The 18366-nt window shown below is 53.1% G+C and overlaps 8 protein-coding genes across 8 annotated transcripts in view; 3 read left to right on the top strand and 5 right to left on the bottom strand.

Moving 5' to 3' along the window:
* Positions 1 to 2: 2 nt before the first annotated feature.
* Positions 3 to 1728, top strand: PV07_01454 (uncharacterized protein). The gene is made up of 3 exons (XM_016387978.1): positions 3 to 403; positions 466 to 992; positions 1046 to 1728. The coding sequence occupies exons 2-3, from the start codon at positions 643 to 645 to the stop codon at positions 1404 to 1406; spliced, it is 711 nt and encodes a 236-aa protein (XP_016254906.1). The 5' UTR covers positions 3 to 403; positions 466 to 642; the 3' UTR covers positions 1407 to 1728.
* Positions 1729 to 2304: 576 nt separating this feature from the next.
* Positions 2305 to 4657, bottom strand: PV07_01453 (uncharacterized protein). Its single transcript, XM_016387977.1, has 5 exons — positions 4316 to 4657; positions 4140 to 4269; positions 3906 to 4083; positions 3031 to 3780; positions 2305 to 2905 (listed from the first exon to the last, which is right to left on the bottom strand). Exons 1-5 carry the CDS (start codon positions 4534 to 4536, stop codon positions 2619 to 2621), a joined length of 1566 nt encoding a protein of 521 aa, XP_016254905.1. The 5' UTR covers positions 4537 to 4657; the 3' UTR covers positions 2305 to 2618.
* A 629-nt stretch (positions 4658 to 5286) lies between these two features.
* Positions 5287 to 6659, bottom strand: PV07_01452 (60S ribosomal protein L17). Its single transcript, XM_016387976.1, has 3 exons — positions 6590 to 6659; positions 6303 to 6519; positions 5287 to 6100 (listed from the first exon to the last, which is right to left on the bottom strand). The coding sequence occupies exons 1-3, from the start codon at positions 6590 to 6592 to the stop codon at positions 5754 to 5756; spliced, it is 567 nt and encodes a 188-aa protein (XP_016254904.1). The 5' UTR covers positions 6593 to 6659; the 3' UTR covers positions 5287 to 5753.
* Positions 6660 to 6783: 124 nt separating this feature from the next.
* PV07_01451 (uncharacterized protein) lies at positions 6784 to 9743 on the bottom strand. The gene is made up of 2 exons (XM_016387975.1): positions 9454 to 9743; positions 6784 to 9346 (listed from the first exon to the last, which is right to left on the bottom strand). Exons 1-2 carry the CDS (start codon positions 9656 to 9658, stop codon positions 7020 to 7022), a joined length of 2532 nt encoding a protein of 843 aa, XP_016254903.1. The 5' UTR covers positions 9659 to 9743; the 3' UTR covers positions 6784 to 7019.
* Positions 9744 to 9926: 183 nt separating this feature from the next.
* PV07_01450 (uncharacterized protein) lies at positions 9927 to 10806 on the bottom strand. Its single transcript, XM_016387974.1, has 2 exons — positions 10392 to 10806; positions 9927 to 10328 (listed from the first exon to the last, which is right to left on the bottom strand). The coding sequence occupies exons 1-2, from the start codon at positions 10677 to 10679 to the stop codon at positions 9987 to 9989; spliced, it is 630 nt and encodes a 209-aa protein (XP_016254902.1). The 5' UTR covers positions 10680 to 10806; the 3' UTR covers positions 9927 to 9986.
* A 148-nt stretch (positions 10807 to 10954) lies between these two features.
* PV07_01449 (uncharacterized protein) lies at positions 10955 to 14210 on the top strand. Its single transcript, XM_016387973.1, has one exon. It carries the CDS (start codon positions 11123 to 11125, stop codon positions 13964 to 13966), a length of 2844 nt encoding a protein of 947 aa, XP_016254901.1. The 5' UTR covers positions 10955 to 11122; the 3' UTR covers positions 13967 to 14210.
* Positions 14211 to 14405: 195 nt separating this feature from the next.
* On the top strand, positions 14406 to 17043 carry PV07_01448 (uncharacterized protein). The gene has a single exon (XM_016387972.1). The coding sequence runs from the start codon at positions 14522 to 14524 to the stop codon at positions 16571 to 16573; it is 2052 nt and encodes a 683-aa protein (XP_016254900.1). The 5' UTR covers positions 14406 to 14521; the 3' UTR covers positions 16574 to 17043.
* A 457-nt stretch (positions 17044 to 17500) lies between these two features.
* Positions 17501 to 18366, bottom strand: part of PV07_01447 (uncharacterized protein) — a gene marked incomplete at both ends in the record, with an annotated part of 3645 nt that continues 2779 nt past the window's right edge. The window contains one exon of the mRNA XM_016387971.1: positions 17501 to 18336. Within this exon, the coding sequence (XP_016254899.1) occupies positions 17501 to 18336 (836 nt within the window). The remainder of the gene's footprint in view (positions 18337 to 18366) is intronic.

Genomic DNA, 18366 nt, shown 5'->3' with positions numbered 1-18366 from the left:
CACTCAGTCCCAAGACTGAATCAGTAATGATATTGATCATTTGACCAAGTTTCACTCTGTTACCTCCAGTGTGCTCGCCCTGTCAACGTGCTTGTCACTCTTCTTTCACCAGGGCGTCCCCTCCTTGTGCACCCAATCACCCGCAATACGATGTGACATGGCGCCCTCCCAGTGCACATCATCCCCCCCACATCCGGTTGGACAGTCAGCTCCCGTCAGCCACAACGACAGATGAGGTTGAAAATAGCAGCGGGAGCCCGTCGTCGTCAATAAAGAGGCTGAAAATCCGGGGAACGCCCGCTGTATGGGTGTGGTTGCGATGACCGGCCTCTACCCTCACAAACCACGTCGTATTGAAGTACGTGTACACGATACGTGGCCATGGGAACAAAAATAGATTGTGGTAGGCAAACCTCCTCTCTGTCTGGACAGCGGCGACATCACACTGAACACTCTGAGAAATAGCCGCACGTTGCCGCTCGAGTGGGAATATGACCAGCCAGGCTATATATCGCGACGCCTCCGAGCCTCCATCTCCCCTTGACCTCAACCCATCACCACCACCACCAGCACCACTACGACGAAGCCTATCCTACCCTACGTGAAACGCCAACCTCTCTATCCTCCTACGTACCCGGCATCATGCGCAGCTACACCCTCCTTTCCCTCGGTGCCCTGGCATCTGCGGCAACATTCGACGTCAACGTCGGCCAAAATGGCTTCACATATTCTCCCGACACTGTCAAGGCTGCGGTCGGCGACACGGTGAACTTCCACTTCTACCCGGGTGACCACACCGTCACACAATCCCCCTTCGACAGCCCATGCCAACCAGTTTCGGGCAATGCCATCAACTCTGGCGTCATCAACTCGAACTCGGGCCAGGCGAGCACGATGTTCTCCATGAGAGTGAACTCCACCGACCCATTATGGCTGTACTGTGGCCAGGTCGGGCACTGTGCCGCAGGAATGGCCATGGTCATTAACCCGCCGTAAGACAAGATCTCATTCCCCCCCGACGCTGCTGCTGCTGACCGCTGTACAGATCGAATGGCAACACTCTTGCCGCCTACCAAAAAGCCGCCAGCGGCCAGTCGGGCCAAATCCCGTCCAGCGTCTTCGGGGGCGTCATCGTCGCCAACGTGGACAACGCCGGCGCCAGCTCCAACGCCAGCAGCAGCTCTTCCGGCTCATCCTCGAGCTCCAGCGCCTCGGGCTCCTCGTCTGCCACCAACTCCGCGACTACGACCGCGACCACCACGACTGCTGCAGCCTCGACGACCAACACCGCCGCCTCGGCCCAGTCGACAAGCAACGCCGCTTCCTCGAGCTTTGGTGTCATGACTCTGGAGTGGTCCCTTGTGGGCACCCTGCTGGCTCCCGCCGTAGCATACCTGTTCTCGTGAACGGCGTCGTTACAAACGGGAGAGGGCAGAGCAACGTCTGATTTTATGTTGAGTCAGAGACACGCCCCCCTCGGCGCTCGGTGCTTTTCAACGACAATAGACGCTTGATGGCACAATTGACTGGACAGAAGAGCGCATTGCTCGCAACACAAAAGCGCAAAAGTTCACAGGAAGATGCTCGCCGAGGGCCGGGGATCATTTGGCCGCAAAGAGTTTGCGGCCCTAGCCAGATTGTTGTTATTTTGTACCGATCACGATAATCAATTAGACCATGCATGTACAACCCAACGTTTTCGTTCATGTAATTCCATTTTCTCCTCCGTGTTTCCAGCCTCGCAGCGAAAGAGTCGGCGGGGTGAGGAAAACGAAGAAATCGATGCCGTCCACATCCGTACCTTGCGATCTCTGCATTTCGCATTTTGCCTTTTTCCCCATTTTGCTTGTCTATTCTTAGATCCTCCACACCACCACCACCCGCCGCATCCGCGTTTACGAGTCCACGAACTCTCACGAGGCACTTGGTCCAACGCCCACCAATCCTGTCCCCGCGCTTACCCCCTTTTCCCGCGGCGATCGCCCGGTAAGGCTGAGATATGCTTGTACCGTCACCGCAGCAAAGGATACAACATCCGAACCCGGACAACGACGTGCAAAGGAAAGGCTCTCTGGTGCATTAGACTGGCAAGCTGGGGCAATGACCGTTCAATAGAGTGGTTTTGCCGTGGTCGCACGGAGTTGGGCATTGAGCAGCTCATGTACCCTACGCCCCCAATTAGCTTGATACCGACAGGATCACACCCTATCAAGGGATGTTCTATGCTCAGGAGCCCCGATGGTGTGCGGTGCTAGGCTGGAGAGACTTCGTTGGGGGTTATTAGATATGACAGTGGATACAATGGTCGGCTTCGCGCACGCGGGTCAGTATTAGATACGCATGTGAAATGTAGATGATGCCACCTCTAGGGCTGGACAGTATGATGGTTTCGTTTCATTCTGTTCTGGCGATAAGAGGCTGTCGTGTTTTCAGTGTCTCGGACAGTCGTGCTGTCGAATACTTTCCTCATATCCGTACCAACCTTGGCATAAAATGGCATCAATCACCAACCATCTCATCCTCAACGGAGGGGCACCGTGCTGTCTCATCAACCCGCGCTCACCTTCATGATCAACACCACCATCATCACACACAAGACCCTTCTCCTGGCCGTTATTTCACAGAGTGTACCGATAAAACGGGCTCCGGTCCCCCAGATCCAGCAGCTCTTGCTCGGTGTACCTGGCCTTGATGGCCTCCTCGCCCTCGCGGGCCAGCAGGTCGTCCCGCCTCCTGTTCTCGCGCTGGTACGCGACCCGGAGCACAAACGCGGCGACGATGCCCAGGACGCAGATGCCCAGACTGACGCCGAAGCCGGTCGGGTACTTGGGCGCCTGGGCCGAGAAGTAGATGTTGCTGCCGCAGATGCCGCCCATGTTGCCGACGCTGATCAGCAGCGCCATGCCTGTGTGAGGGGGGTGGACTGTTAGCTTTGTACTTGATCGGCCACTCAGGGTCAAGAGGGGGTGGTGACCCAGTCGGGGGTTAGATGGAAAGAACTCTTTGCTGGGGCAGAAACGGGTAACTCACCGACTGCGCGCTTGGAGGATGGGGCGAGATTGTTGGCGATTAAGGTCACGATGCAGGTAAAGGGGCAGTAGAGCCCTGTGGCCACGAGGAAGAGGAAGAAGTAGGACACGCCGGAGTACTTGGGGTGCGGGATGGCCAGCTGCGCGATGAAGCCGACAACCCCGATCGCAAAGCCGCCCATGATGAACGGGGTCCGCTGCTGGGCGTGGTCGGCCCAGAAGGCCACGATCACGGTGGCGATCATCCCCACCACGTAGATGGGGATGGTCATGAGCTGCGCATTGGCGGAACTGTAGCCCATCTGCTTGATGACCGAGGGCACCGTCGCCGTGAAGCCATAGGTGCCGATGCTGCACGCCCAGAACGGGATGACGGCGCACCAGATCCTCCAGTCCGCGAACCCGGCCTTGATGTACGGCCAGCTCATCTTGTCCACGTTGGTGACCCTGCCCTGGCCCGAGCCGGTGTGCAGGGCAATCCGGTTGACGATGAACTCCCGCTCTTCCTTGGTCAGGAACCGTGCCGTCTCGGGCTTGTCGGGCAGGAGGAAGTACAAGGTGAAAGATATGGCAATGGGCGCGAGTCCTTCGAGGATGAAGATCCATTTCCAGCCCGCGAGGCCGGCGATGCCGTCCATCTTCTCGATCGCAAAAGCCAGGAGCCCTGAGAATGCGCCAGATAGAGAGGCAGCTGCGTAGAAAACAGCCATGCGGCGCTGGATTTCGTAGCGTCGATACCAGATGGTGAGTACTGAAGCAAACGGCAAGATCAGCATTGTCCTTCCAATCAAGCGTTTAGGTATCGGCGTCCGTCTGTCAGGTCCCTGCTGTCTGGACTTGATTGCAGGCTTCGCATGGAGGTGGAGGTTGACTCACAGTACGTCGCGGCGGGAAAGAACCCAGCTTCTGTTAGACCAAGGAAGAAGCGAGCAGTCACAAGGCCCTCGTAGCTAGTAACAATACCCATCAAGGTCATGACAAGACCCCACAGAAAGCAAAGGATGGAGATCCAGATCGATGGCCGGAGCATCTTCAGGACGATGTTAGAAGGAACCTGCGTGTTGTGTCAGGATATTGCAACGTATACCGGCGCTTGCTAAAGGTCCATACCTCGAAAAGTGCATATGGCACGAAGAACACCGTCAGCGCAGTATTGTAGCGCATCCCGTAGAGCTCGAGGTCTTCGTACATGCCTGCGATCTTGGCGTTGCCGATGTTGCTGCGGTCGATGTATGCGAGACTGCGCATGGTTAGGGTACGACAATCCAGGTTGACCTGGTACTCACAGATACAAGACACCGAGCAGTGGAATGAGTCTGTAGTCGACTTTCCTCAAGATCCTTTGGACTTCCTTCTGGTCGTACTGGGGCTCGACCTGGTCGGCATCGTAGCCCGCGTCCACGGTACGTAGGCCGCCCGTGCCATCGACATGGCCAGCGGTTTCTATCCCAATCTCCTTCTCGTCGGCGCCGTATTCGACCCTCTGGGTATGCTGCTTTTCCGTCATTTTTGTCGCGGGGCCTTTTTGCGGCGGAGAAGTTCACAAAGAACACGGGGAGAAGCAGACATTATGCCAGTTCGCCTCAAGACGCCGCTGGTTATGAGCCTGACGTGCGACGAGCATATTGGCATGCAGCTCGAAGGCTTGGGGGTGCGATGTCCACCGGAGACTCCAGCTTGAGGTCTCCATGCCCCTTTCGGTAGCAGCGGGTGATCAACCACCACCGGGCGCAAACCACGAGGTCTTCTAGAAACCGGGCCCATTCCTCACCAGAAGACCAATGAACCTGTTTCTGGGGCTGGCAGACCCTAACTGCCGATCTACTCTTGACGATGGGAACGGTCCCTTGGCGAATGCAACGTGGAGATCACAAGTATGGACATGCCCAGCTTTGGTTTTTTCTTCCACCGGGGCAGACACTTGGCGGCGCTCATTCCACCAGAGATGCGTGACGGACTTGGCTGTTGGAGGTGTGCGGAGGGGGGATCCCACTTTGTATGATCTAGCAAGAGGCGCCAGGTGCAGAGGGGATGTTCGGAGGGTTCTTCAAGGAGTGTAGTTGTGTGACCGATTACCTCCTCCGTTATGCTTGGCCTCCTATTTAGGGTCAGCCTGGTGGGGCTGGCAGAATAGATGTGGGGTACGGCACACCATCATACCAGCTCGCTCCGTGGAAACATGGCTGAAGGAAGTCGACGATGAAACGAACAGTACCACGCCCACGATTCGAGTGATATCAGGATGCTCTGATCTATCTGGAAAGCGGGGTTGACTGGTCGCTGTTGACATTGTGAGACTTGGGACAATGCAGACTTCAAAACAAGAGCGAAGGGGGAATGTGAGAGCATTGATAAGGCCAAGACTACATCACCAGCGGGGATGGAATGAGGGCCTTGACATGGTGATCAAAGTAGGCAGATGCTGCAGTTGCGGAAGAAACACGGAAGACGCCTTGTGGTTCATTTGTTTTGGATTGTCGAAAGCACCGGCCATGGGTTTGCACAGGTACTTTTTCTCATTCAGTCGCATTCGGTAATGCCGGCCGGCAAGTCGAAGCAGCGAACGAGCTCTCATCTAGGATCATCCCGAGCCGACCTATCGCTTCTTTCCATGGACTCCCCAATGCACGAAGAAAGCCCCCTTCGGATCTGCTCACCGTCCCCCATCAATCACATCCATCTGGAAGAGTAAAGAACACAATGAGCATTTTCATCAGCCACCCTTTATGCCGCCGTGATGGCTTTCTGTCTCCGAGCAGCTCGCTGTCTGGTGGTCAATCTCGTTCCCTTGGCAACACCCAACTCTTCAGCCTTGGACACGGCCTCCTCAGCTTCCGTCAAGATCAATTCAATGTGGCACGGGTTGGACATGTAGGGGTTGATACGGCCGTGGGCACGGTATGTACGACGTCGCTGCTTTGGCGCTTGGTTGACTTGGATGTGTTTGACGATCAGTTTTGAAGTGTCGAGACCCTTGGTGTCGGCATTGGCTTCGGCATTCTTGAGAAGGCCCAACAGGAACTCGGCGGACTTGACAGGCCAGCGCGCTTTCGAGACACCGAATTGTTTGCCTGTGAGAGGGTAGATGTTAGCAAGCTGCAATTGGGATTTGCGTAAAGACCGCAGCGCGGTAAACTGGCGTTCCGTCTGGGCTGATCCTGATTCTCTGGCAAGAATTTCCACACCAAGCTCTCCATACAGCGCGCTTGCAGAAGATTCTCGCAGGAATGATCGTCCTTTCCCTCCGTCCAAGACTTCTGATATTTTCCATACCTTGTGCGCTCCGTCCAGTGCTACCCGCATATCTTCTCATTGGCACAGCCTCCTTGAGCTGCTTGACATTCTCGAGGTATTGAAGGGCACGCTCGAGTTTCCATCCGTTGATAGCTTGAGCAGTCTCCCGGGTGTTTTTGAAACTGACTCGCAGGTAACTGCCACGGCTTCGAGCAGAGCGGGCGCTGGGAATGCGGTCGGCGGGGGCGTAGCGGACCTGTTGGGGGCAAGTCAGTGATCGGCATGAATTGAATCAAGGGATTCATTCGAAGGGTAAAGGCACATACCATCTTGACGGGTGTGGGAGCAATGAGATGGTCCTAGTCGTTGTTGTCAATTCGATCTCAAAATGAATGCCGCAATGGGGAAATTTTGGTTGTGGGAAACGCCAAGACTGCGATTCTGACCTCGCCATAATTCTGTGCTAGGCAACTATTCCGAGTAATCACGTGTCGCATGTCTTGGCTGTCATAAAGCTAAACTCTTTTCAATTTTGCAACAATTACATTCCCTTAGTGATTTCCTCCAAGCTCCCAGCCTCAATGTCTTGATCTCTGATCGAGGTTCGTACTGCTTCCGCTGCTTCTTGATACCCCCGTGTCCGGACAACCAGCAGCCCAGTCGATACCCAACTCCAGCTTGTCTTCTAGACACTATGCAATTTGAGCCAACACCATGCTGTTTCTCGATCCCTCCTTGCGCTTGTTGCCACTACTGCTAATTCCTCTCGGCGCGAGGATCATAATCACCGCCTTCTGTCTCTTCTGTTCCTCCTCGAGCCAGTGGGATGCGTCCATCGTGCCAGTCATCTTCCTCTGAGATCTCCTCGTCCTCAACCGCGCTAGCCATGATCTCTGCCTTTGTCTTCGGCTTCTTCTGATTTGGCACAGGCCTTTCGTCTCCGATCATCAGACTTTCTGCCGCAGGTTCTACTGCATCATACCACTCCTCCGTTCCATTCTCCGAATTGTCTCTGTCTTCGTCTTCTTCGTCTGTGGACACCAGCGCTGCCCCAGCTAACTGGCTGCTTTTACTCTTGCTTGGAGTTGACTGAGGTTCGAAAATTGCTCCGGCAACGACATCTTCATATCCAGGATCTCCAGGCTTGTAAAGTTTGCCGTCAATGACTTTGGAGCCCGTTGGCCGTCCTCGTCTAGATCCACCCAACTCGGGATCCGGGAAGTCGGAGGTGTATTTCGAGGCGAAGGTGTCGAGCGTGAATTGCTGGCCATTGAGGATTTTGAGATGTGTCCTCCAAAGCTCCAAAGTGTCCCTGTCCCGGAGCCTATCATATTTGCCGACTTCAAGTCCGTTGATCGTTTGTAGATCTAATGCTTCGGCTCGTGTGTCGGCCCAGTACCAGAGCAAGGAGCCCTCGTTGACCTCATCCAATCTTTCATCTGCTTGTGTGGCGTAGGCGCGACCCTCTTCGATACCTTTCAAGTCGTAATCAAGGGATGGTCTGATGTCACCCTTCCTGCCGTTGGCAGACTTGTGTTGCAGCAAACCCGTCCAGAGCTGCACGGCAGCAGCTTCGCACAGTCTGCCGAGAACTTGGTCGTGCGATATCTCATATCGATGGTGAGGTGCGTGGAGGGGGTACCAGGGACCGTAGATTGCTGAACCGACGGGACGGAAAACCGTTTTGACCTCGTCTTGGGGCACGGATTCAGCATCACCAAGCGTTGAGTCTGGATTTGTGGCTTGGAGCTTGTAATGACGCCTTCTATCGATGGTGTAGCCTTTGCCCACAAGCGTTATATAGGACCGCGTCGATAGCAACGGCGAGTCTGCAGAAACATGCTCCGATTTGATCTCGTCAAGATGGAGTCTGATTGATTCAACAACTAGCACATCACTGCATCCTTTCCCTTTTTCTCGTGGGGCGATTCTGACGGCATCGCCAACCGTAATTAACTCGGACCCTATGTAGATCCCTTTGCAACGAATGGTTGCGTCAGGCCAGTCACCCTTGAAATACCATTTTTCCAGCAGTGAGAGACTGGTCATGCAAGTCATAGCGTGTTCAATCGATGCGTGCCATTTCGTCCTCGGGATTCCGCGGAGCAGCATCTGCCAGTGACTCAAAGGTCGAATGTTCCGCAACGGAAGGTACCGGTATTGTTTGGACATTGTTTTATCCTCCTCATTATTGGGATCTGGAAACGTTTCCACTCGGAAGCCTCCGGTGTTGAGACTGGTCTGCTTCGATGGAAGGTCTTGAATATCCGGAAAGTCGACAGGTCCATCGGTTGCAATAGCAGACGGCACAGTCGCAACGACCCCACCTCTCCAGTCAGGTGAGCCATGGAAGCATTTTTGCTCAAAAGAGTAGAACTTGTATTCCTGTGTCTTTTCGTCGAGCATGAGGTAGTGATTGTGAAGAAAGTTTGGACAGAATAAAACAAGTTCTCCGACTCGGGGCACAAAGGCATGTTGATGTTCGATCAAAGTCAGACTCCTTTGAACGTAGTCTACGCCAGGCCAATCCTGAACATTTTGCGTCGTCCAAGAGTGCTCAGCTCTCCAATCGATAGAATTGGGTTCCCAGATGTCGTCTTCGATTCCCGTTGTGCCCCCCTTGACGGCCTCCAGTCTCTTTATTTGGTCTTTGAACACATCTTCCGTGCCTTCTGCGTCCTGTGCATACGGAGCCCCGGCAGCTTTAATGTGACGCTGCGGACGAGTCGAAATTGCCCCGGTAGCGCGGCTGGCAATGGAAGTTGACCTCGAGGAGGACTCACTTTCAAGGGGAGTAAAAGTCTTTCTCTTCTCCCTTGCAAATAGGAGCTGGTTATCCACAGGGTGCCGTATTCGACGTTTGATCAGCTCCGCTTTGTAATGGCCGCAGAGTATGCATTCACAGGTGCCCTTCATTCCCGACATCAACCAAAGGAAGTGCGGCTGAAATCGGGCAATGGAGTCATAGTACTTGCCAGACCGATGACCAAAGAGTCGCTTATAGACTACGCCTGTATTGCCGTGCTGATCTGTTTCGAACACGGAAAATCCAAGGGGGAGTTTGTCGAGATAGTGGTCCAAACCTATACCCAAAGTCAGAAGGGTTCGAATGTCCATTTCATTAATGGTTCGGTAGCAAGCCGAACTGAATTGCCCGACAAAGCGACACTGTGAGGCCGGCATTACTAACCTGGTCGTTGGATCCCCAGCTTCTCTGACCATGCTTTTGCCAGATTGATCAAGTGCCGTTCCTCAGAACTAGGCCGATAGGGTTTGGGAGGCCAGGTTCGTTGGTCGCCATCACTGTAGGGCTTGATTGGGAGGACTTGCCAGTGCCCTTTTTTCCCGATTATCTCCCAGTGGGGATGATCGCGGGACTCGTCTTTTCCTGACATCGGGAGTCTAGATCTGCGAGAATGATAGGATAGAAGGGTAGATAAGAGACCATCATGAGTGAAGCGTGTTGAGGTTGCGGAGCTGCGTTGGAAGATTAATCTTTTATGGAAGTCAACAGTGAATTGGGACTTTATTTTAGGCGCCAGGCTTGCCTCACCCGGATTCAGAAATACCTCTGATTTTTGAGAAATCTTGCTATCAGAAAGGCCCTGAAGGAGTCTGAAACCAGAATTAAAGGTTCTATTAGGTTGAAGCACGGGAACATACTCATCCACCCAAGTTTGTATTACAGATTATTAGAAGTTACAAGTACATAAGCATCGTTCATTACTTCCCTCCCTGCGCTCCTGGTATCAAAGTCCGCTCCAGGCTGATCTGGAACTTCCGTCTCCCTTTCGGCACAAAACGACTGAGTCCGTCGTTGTCCATATCGTAGTATATTTGCCACTGTCGTGTTGCGGGATCTTCGACAGCCACGAACGCTTCGGTTTCATCAAAGGTTATACCCTCTTCGTCTTCTGTCCAATCCCACGGTCCAACATGATGCTCGATGCTGGCTGATTTGTTGCCATATTTCAACTCCATCGTGTTCTTGTCCACATATATCCAGTTCAACAGAGGAGGATCATCTCGAACTTGGCTGACAAGACCAATGGGGACGGGGACTCTCTGGAAAAAGCCGTCAGTCCGACAGCCACATCGCAGGTCTCAATGTCGGCCGGGATCGCTTACCTCGTTGTCGGGATATTCGATATAGAACGCTTCCACGACATACCCTTCCTTACACGGATTCAAAGCTTCATGCGGCCCTATCCACACGCAGTCATCTCTCAAAACAAGTCTTTTCTCGTGGATTTCACGTGTCCGCGAGCTCTGGGCTTCACAGTAGACATCGATGTAGAACTTTTGCATGCGCCTTGCATCCTTCTCACGCTCCTTGTGCTTCTTCTGGCCATGGATGGCTTGAGCCACACCTGTCACGGTAGGAATCGAGGTGAGGATGAGGAGGCCGATGACCATTTTCAGGAGAGTGGCGCGGCTTCAGGTTGGCAATAAGAGGCTTCTGCTGGGCTCTGTGTCATCTGCCTGATGTTTATAGATCATTTCGATCTTTGTTTCAGATCATATTGGAGCAAAGAAGGTGTTGGGAGAACTGTGAGAATGTCGCAATGGGGGGGCAGCTGCAAATGCGTCAAACATGCCGCGCCACCTGCATTCCGCGCGACCTTCACTTCGTATTCCGGTTCCAACCCCCGCCGGTGATATGCGCTGGTCAATTTGAAATGAATGTGTTTCTCGTTTCCCGATATGATATCGTTGTGGACCAGCCCTTCCCTCCTGGCTGAATTAAATGGTAAGAACACCTGTAGTGTCGCTGACTGGTCTAAGGATGGGCTGAGATGCCTGATGAATCGCACCGCTCTCTGCTTCGATGAGCGACTCTGACGGGGCTCGGGTGCAGAATGACTGGTCTACCTGCAAGCCCTCACCTAGCACACAATTTCCCCATCTCATCTATCGAAATCGCGCCTCCCACTTTTGAGCAGCACTATTCGGGCTTCGGTGTCCAATTTTCAAGGCCCAGAATCTCATGGCGGTTTTCTACCACCAATGCTCGTGTCTACGACTGGGTTCAGAACGCCTATGACCTTGAAATCAGACCCATCGGCGGGCAGGCTGGGCTATACCATGTCGACAGTGCAGAATCTGCGCTCGTCCCGTGGCCTGCCCGATGCGCCGCCTTGAAATCTAGGGAGCAAAGAGAAGTTCGAGTGCGGTGCTATGGCACTTGTCGGCAGGATGATGGAACGGCCTCGCAAGAGGCAACAGAAGTTTCGCATTGGTCAGACTGGATCGTGGTCGAGGCTGCTCTACTTAGCAGCCATGACTGGTCTGCCAGCATGATCACAATCAAGGATCCAATTTTGCCCAACGAAGACGGATCGGCTCGTCCCTTGATCTTTCGAAAACGATTCTTCTTACCGTCCGACAGGAAGATCAAGAAGGCTCGATTTTATGCCACCAGCCACGGGGTCTACTATGCGAGCCTCAACAATAAGGCTATAGGCGACGAATGTATGGCACCGGGCTGGCAAAGCTACAAGAAGCGTCTTCACTACCAAGTACATGATATCGGATCCCTCCTTTTTCATGGCGTAGAAAACCTTCTTGTGGTTAATGTGGGAGCTGGGTGGTTCGCGTCTGCTTTGTCATGGGTTTGTCGGAGGTTCGTCTACGGAACCGAGCTTGGTATCATGGCGCAACTAGAAGTGCAGTTTGATGGAACTGATGAACCGTTCACCGTCTGTACAGATTCGTCCTGGTCAGTCACCTCCTCGGCCATTCTGAGTAGCGAGATCTACAACGGAGAGGTCTATGATCAGCAACGAGCGATCGATATTACTCAGGAAAACGCGCAGCTCTCTCAGAACCCTTGGCATGAGGCCAGAGTCTCCAATACCGTCGTCGCACCCTTGACCTCGCCAAATGGGCCACCGGTGAGAGTAACGGAACGCCTGCGACCGAAATCATTTTCCAGATCTCCATCTGGTAAGACCATTATAGATTTCGGACAAAATATTGCGGGCCGACTATGCATCAGGCGTCTGCTAAAACCTGCGGGCCACAAGGTCACATTCCGTCATGCAGAAGTAATGGAAAATGGTGAGCTGGGAACCGCGCCGTTACGAACAGCACAGGCGAAAGATACCGTGATATGCGCAGGGGAAATTCTGACGGATTGGTGCCCCAAATTCACATTTCATGGTTTTCGGTACGTCGAAGTGACAGGGTGGTCTGAGCAGGACATGGAGATGCCCTTGACCAAGGACAGCCTCTTTGCAGAAGTGTTGCACTCCGATATGCGAAGGACAGGTTGGTTCTCCTGCTCTAACGATGAGGTAAACCAATTTCACCAGAACACAGTGTGGAGTCTGAGAGGCAACTTCCTTAGCATCCCGAGTGAATGTCCTTCCAGAGACGAGAGGCTGGGATGGACAGGTGACTTAAATCTTTTTGCACCTACGGCTACCTTTCTCTACGATGCTTGCGGGATACTGGGAGACTGGCTGCAAGACTTATACGCCGATCAAATGGACGAGCATGAGGGATGGAAGAAAGGCATGGTGCCGCTCTATGTACCAAATTGTCTACTGGGACTTGGTCCTGAAGATGACGGATGGCATCACATGCCGAATGGCGTTTGGGGTGATGCAGCAGTCATGGTACCATTTCAGCTCTACTTGATGACCGGTGACAAGCATATTCTATTGCGCCAATACGAGAGCATGACTCAGTGGCTTGAAAGTGGTGTTCGACGCGGCGAAGACGGTCTTTGGGATCGCTATCAATGGCAATTCGGCGACTGGCTGGACCCTTCGGCACCGCCCAATGATTCGGGAAGAGGTCGGACGGATGGTACTTTTGTCGCCGACTGTTTCCTGATTGAGTCGACCAGGAGGATGGCCTTCATCGCCAAACATCTCCAAAAATTGGACGACTTTGTTCACTTCAGCACGGTTCACCTCCAGCTATTGACGGCTTTTCGAACGAAATATGTGACACCGGCGGGCCTTCTGGCCCCTGACACAGCCACAGCCAATGCACTTGCCATCGCCTTTGAGCTGCTGCCATCACCTGAGAAGTCTCATACCGCTTCAGAAGAGCATACAACAGCCGCGCGCCTCTCTCGTGCCCTGCGTTTTGACGACTTCTGCATTTCGACCGGTTTCGTCGGCACTGCCTTTCTGCTGTCCAGTCTCACTAAGACCCATCAGGACACTCTCGCGTACCAGATGCTTCTATCCCGGTCCATCCCTTCGGTCCTTTACCCCGTGCGCATGGGGGCAACGACAATATGGGAGCGTTGGAACAGTCTAAAGCCTGACGGACACATCAACGAAGCCAGCATGACAAGTTTCAACCATCACGCCCTGGGTGCTGTCTCAAGTTGGCTGCACGAGTGCGTTGGCGGGATCAAAGCCGACGAGCCTGGCTGGAAAACTATCGTGATTGAGCCGTGCATTAACAGAATGCTCTCGTATGCAGAGGTGACGTACGAGTCTGTTTATGGACGCATAGAATGCCGGTGGAAGCTTGATGGTGATACCTTGAGCATCGACGTTGAGGTACCCCCAAATACCCACGCCCGTATCGTCTTGCCCGACGCGCGCGACAGACGAGCTCAGGGTTTGGAAGTTAATGACTGCTGGGTGGGATCAGGACGGTACCATTTTAAAAGCGAGTACAAACGAGCGGATCAGCCAGTAAAAGCCATACTCCCGCCTTGGGGAAGGTCGAGTTTCTGAGTTCTAACGACTTGGTCAATGGTCGATCATTTCTGAGTCTAGCAGGCGCCCTTCTCCCCTCGGTTCTCGTTGACATACCCAAGCCGCCCAATGCAACGGATGCATACAGCGTTGCACAATCGACGTCTGGTGGGTAACTAGGTAGATCAATGGCCCTCTGTACGTATACTCGCTCGTCTCCTTGTCAGCACAATTAGAGCCTCTCTCCAGGTATACCGGCACAAGTAGGACTGATAGACAGAACGAGGACTGTTCAATAGACTCGCAGCGTAAACCGATAATCTTTGACGTTTTACGGAGCATTTTCAGCGCCAGTACAGCCACAAATGCAGAATGGGAGGCGGTGTTCTCGGACCGGAAGATAGATAATCCGGACTCTTGGCATCAAACCCAAATTGTTGCCCTTCTTCGAAGCTTTTAGTACTTTGATCAGTACGGAGCACAACAAGTCTAGAAATCCGCCACAAAAGACATCTGTTCGTCCGTTCGATTCATCGCGACAACTTCGTCATATCCTGCACAGAGATAGGTGCTTCGTAACCAGTTGTCCGTGTCATGGATGCTCTGAAACTGCTATCCCGGTCCACTGGCCTGAAATCAAAAATTTCTAGACCAACGCCACAAAATATCCCCTCTGCATCAGGACAAGCTCCCGGCCAAGATGTGTCACAGTCTAGCGCAGGTCGGAAACGGAAGAGAGAAGCACAGGAACCAGATATTGATGGTGCTCAATCGACAAAGCCTGACCTGCTGTCCGAGCAGGAAATCCGCCAACTTCACAAGAAGCACAAAATCAAGATTGTGGATTTGAACCGGTTCCGAGCCATGGGCAAGTCGTCAGAATCAAGAAAGACGCAGAAAGAACAATCGCGCTTATTTCCTCAGCCGCTCACATCCTTCGATCAACTGCGTACGAACTATGAGATTAACGCGACTCTGGCACGAAACATATCAGATCAGGCATATTTTGAACCGACCGAGGTTCAGATTGCGACGCTGCCCTTGCTACTGAAGAGCTTACATGAAGAACGAGAGGCTGAACCCAATCTCTTGACCATCGCACCAACGGGAAGTGGGAAAACTCTCGCTTTCCTTATTCCACTGATCGAGAAGATGTCGAGAGCTCATCGACACGCTGGCCCCACGATCGACAGACATATTCGTGCCATCATTCTGGCACCCACGAAAGAATTGGTCTTCCAGATAGTTAATGAGGGAAGGAAGCTGGTAACGAAGATGGGCGTGACCATTACAGCAGTAAAGAAAGGCATGAGACTCTTCGAGGGACTAGCACCATCAGATGAGGAGGAATCTGGAGAGGACGGAGAAGTCGAAGGCCATGAGAAAGAAGGCGTGTCTTCTCAGACTTCCACTCTCGTCAAAGCTGACATTTTGGTCTCGACACCGCTCAGCCTGGTACATCTTCTCTGTCCGTCTTGGGAAGCAGACGAAGGCTCAACTCCACAACCGCTGCCCAACGTTGAAAGCCTGATATTTGATGAGGCAGATGTCCTCCTTGATCCGCTCTTTCGATCTCAGACGCTTGCTGTTTGGTACGCCTGCACGTCGCCTTCCTTGAGGGTGAGCATGTGGTCAGCAACCATTGGATCAAATGTCGAGGCGCTTGCCGTACAGACCATCTCGGACCGCCAAAGAGATCTCAAACTCTCTCGAAGTCAGTGCCCAGGACTAATTCGGACCATCATTGGTCTGAAAGACACGAGCTTACCAACAATCTCACATCGGCTGGTATACACTGCAACAGAATCCGGAAAGCTTCTCGGTATGCGGCAGTTACTTCACCCATCGCGGTCAATTTCAACCACGAAACGTCAAGACAACGACACTGCGCCGCTCCGGCCGCCGTTCCTGGTCTTCACACAGACGGTAGATCGAGCCCAAGCACTATACACCGAACTTCAATACGATATTCCTGCCCAGGCAGGTGGCTCGTCCCGAGTGGCAGTACTACATGCTTCTCTATCTCAAAGAGCGCGGTCATCCATCATGCAGGATTTCCGACAAGGGAAGATCTGGGTCTTGATCACCACGGATCTTCTATCGCGTGGTGTAGATTTCCGGGGAGTAAACGTGGTGGTGAACTATGATATCCCGACCACGGTTGCCGGATATGTCCATCGCGCAGGAAGGACAGGGAGAGGAGGGAGAGAAGGGGGTGTCTGTGTCAGCTTCTACACCAAAGAGGACATTCAATACGTGAAAGGCATAGCAAACGTGATTTCTGCCAGTCAGAAGGTTCAAGGAAACTCGGACAGTTCCACGAAAGACCCTCATGACACAGACAGCAAGGGAATAGGTTCATCCGCGACGTCGGAGATCCAGCCTTGGTTACTCCACGCGCTTCCTAGCGTCTCCAAGTCAGCAAGGAGGGACCTCAAATTGCACGGTGTGAAGGCGCGTCGAGCCATTCATGCCGACGATGACGAGAAAACCAAACGGATGAAGCGGAAAGCGAAGATCGGGACGCAGAGCGGTTACGAGAGAAGGGAAACGAACCGCAAGCGTGGTGCTCTTGAAGGGAGCCTACGAGCAAAAAGGAAGGCGCACCAGCAACAGGAGATTGCAGAATGGGAAGGCTTTGAGTGAAGTTGGCGCTGATGCATTGGGCAATTACAGCACCTCCCCCGGTTCGTTCAGAGCAGTTTCCCATTCCGACAGGAATCGACTCGAGATCATCTGTAAGAGATGGCACGGCCCGGTATCCGGATTACACACTGTCGTTTGCGCGTCACGTTGCATCCGGTGGACTTCTTCGTCGTCAAGATTCGCCCGACGGATGGTCGATGGATGTCGAGTCGCGCCTGGATGGGTTCTGTCGCCTTGTTAGGCGGGACCGCGAGGCAGGTTCACGTTTTGCAAGCCGGTGGCGATCAACCGGTCGGAGATGCGGCTACAGAGCCGACGTTGACGGCGACGACATAATCTGGAGGCATGCTGGAAGCGCAAACGACATATGGAGGTCATTCTCATGGCGTGCAGTACGGAGTACTCAATCACCCAATGTACAGGGCGTCTCGAAACCGGCCTACCCCTAAAGACACATAGCAACTTTATCTGATCAGAAGCCAAGCTTTTAAGTGGGTCTAACTTACCCTATAAGCTCTAGTGCAATAATCGCCATTAGCGAATCGTTAGTGACCGTACGTTACCGTAGTCGCTACGAAACGGTTATTCTATTTCAATAATTCCCCCAAAAACAATAGCAGAATGCCAGACAGAGTTGCTCACCACGTATTAAAAGCAGCAAGCGAAGCACAGTTTCGAGACCATTCTGTGGTCACCGCACCGGCCCGCACATCCGCAATGTCCTTACTTGTAGGCACGCCATGGCCGCAGCTCGTGATAATACAACGATGCCGCGCTAAGGGACTTTTCACAGGCTGTGCATCAAAACATTCACAGATGGAAAGATGTCCAAAGAATAATTAGAGTAAAAGCATTTCATCTGTTTTAAACCAAACACGGAGCAACAGGGGGCGGCCTTGCCAGACATCTCATCCCTAAACGTTAACCTCAATAATACCACCGTCGACGGATATCATCAACATTACTCGCTTCCCCAATGCTGGAAAGTCCCGTAGCACCAGCCTGCATTTCCGTCAATTCCAGCTGTCTTAGGTTATAGCACACCATTTTAGTGTGTGGATGCTCCGGTCCGAGCGAGCTTTCGAGCCCAGCTTGTGCTTCCTGATACATTCGCCGGGCAACATCGAAATTGCCTTGCTCAACTTTTAAGAGCCCGCAATTGTTGATCACCCCCCAGACAAAGTAGTGATCTTGACCCAGAGCTCTCCTGATCCCGAGTGAAGCTTGTTCGTAACGTTCTTCAGCTTCCAACAGTCTACCCTGCTCGCAGTAGACATTAGCCAAATTGTTCACTGTGCCAAGGGTTTCAATATGATCTGGTCCCAGCGAATGTGTGAATCGAGACACTGTATCTTGGTACACACTCTCAGCTTTGGACAGCTCTTGCTGTAGACACAATAGGGTTCCCATGTTGACTAAGGTCTGTAGGGTCGACGTGTGGTCCACTCCTAGCGCCTTCTCGTACCCAGCCAGCGCCCGTTGATACATCTTCTCCGCCGCGTCTAGTCTACCTTGGTCACAATAGAGAACGCCGAGATTGTTGACGGTGCTGAGGGTCGACGTGTGGTCCACTCCCAGCGCCTTCTCCTCCCCAGCCAGCGCCCGTTGATACATCTTCTCCGCCGCGCCTAGCTTGCCTTGGTCACTATAGAGAATGCCGAGATTGTGGACGGTGTTGAGGGTCGACGTGTGGTCCACTCCTAGCGCCTTCTCCTTCCCAGCCAGCGCCCGTTGATACATCTTCTCCGCCGCGCCTAGCTTGCCTTGGTCACGATAGAGAAGTCCGAGATTGT

Source organism: Cladophialophora immunda (assembly GCF_000835495.1).
Source record: "Cladophialophora immunda strain CBS 83496 unplaced genomic scaffold supercont1.1, whole genome shotgun sequence".
NCBI classification, from domain to species: domain Eukaryota; kingdom Fungi; phylum Ascomycota; class Eurotiomycetes; order Chaetothyriales; family Herpotrichiellaceae; genus Cladophialophora; species Cladophialophora immunda.
The sequence above is the reverse complement of the archived record's forward strand: the minus strand, read 5'-3'. Positions and strand labels throughout refer to the sequence as shown.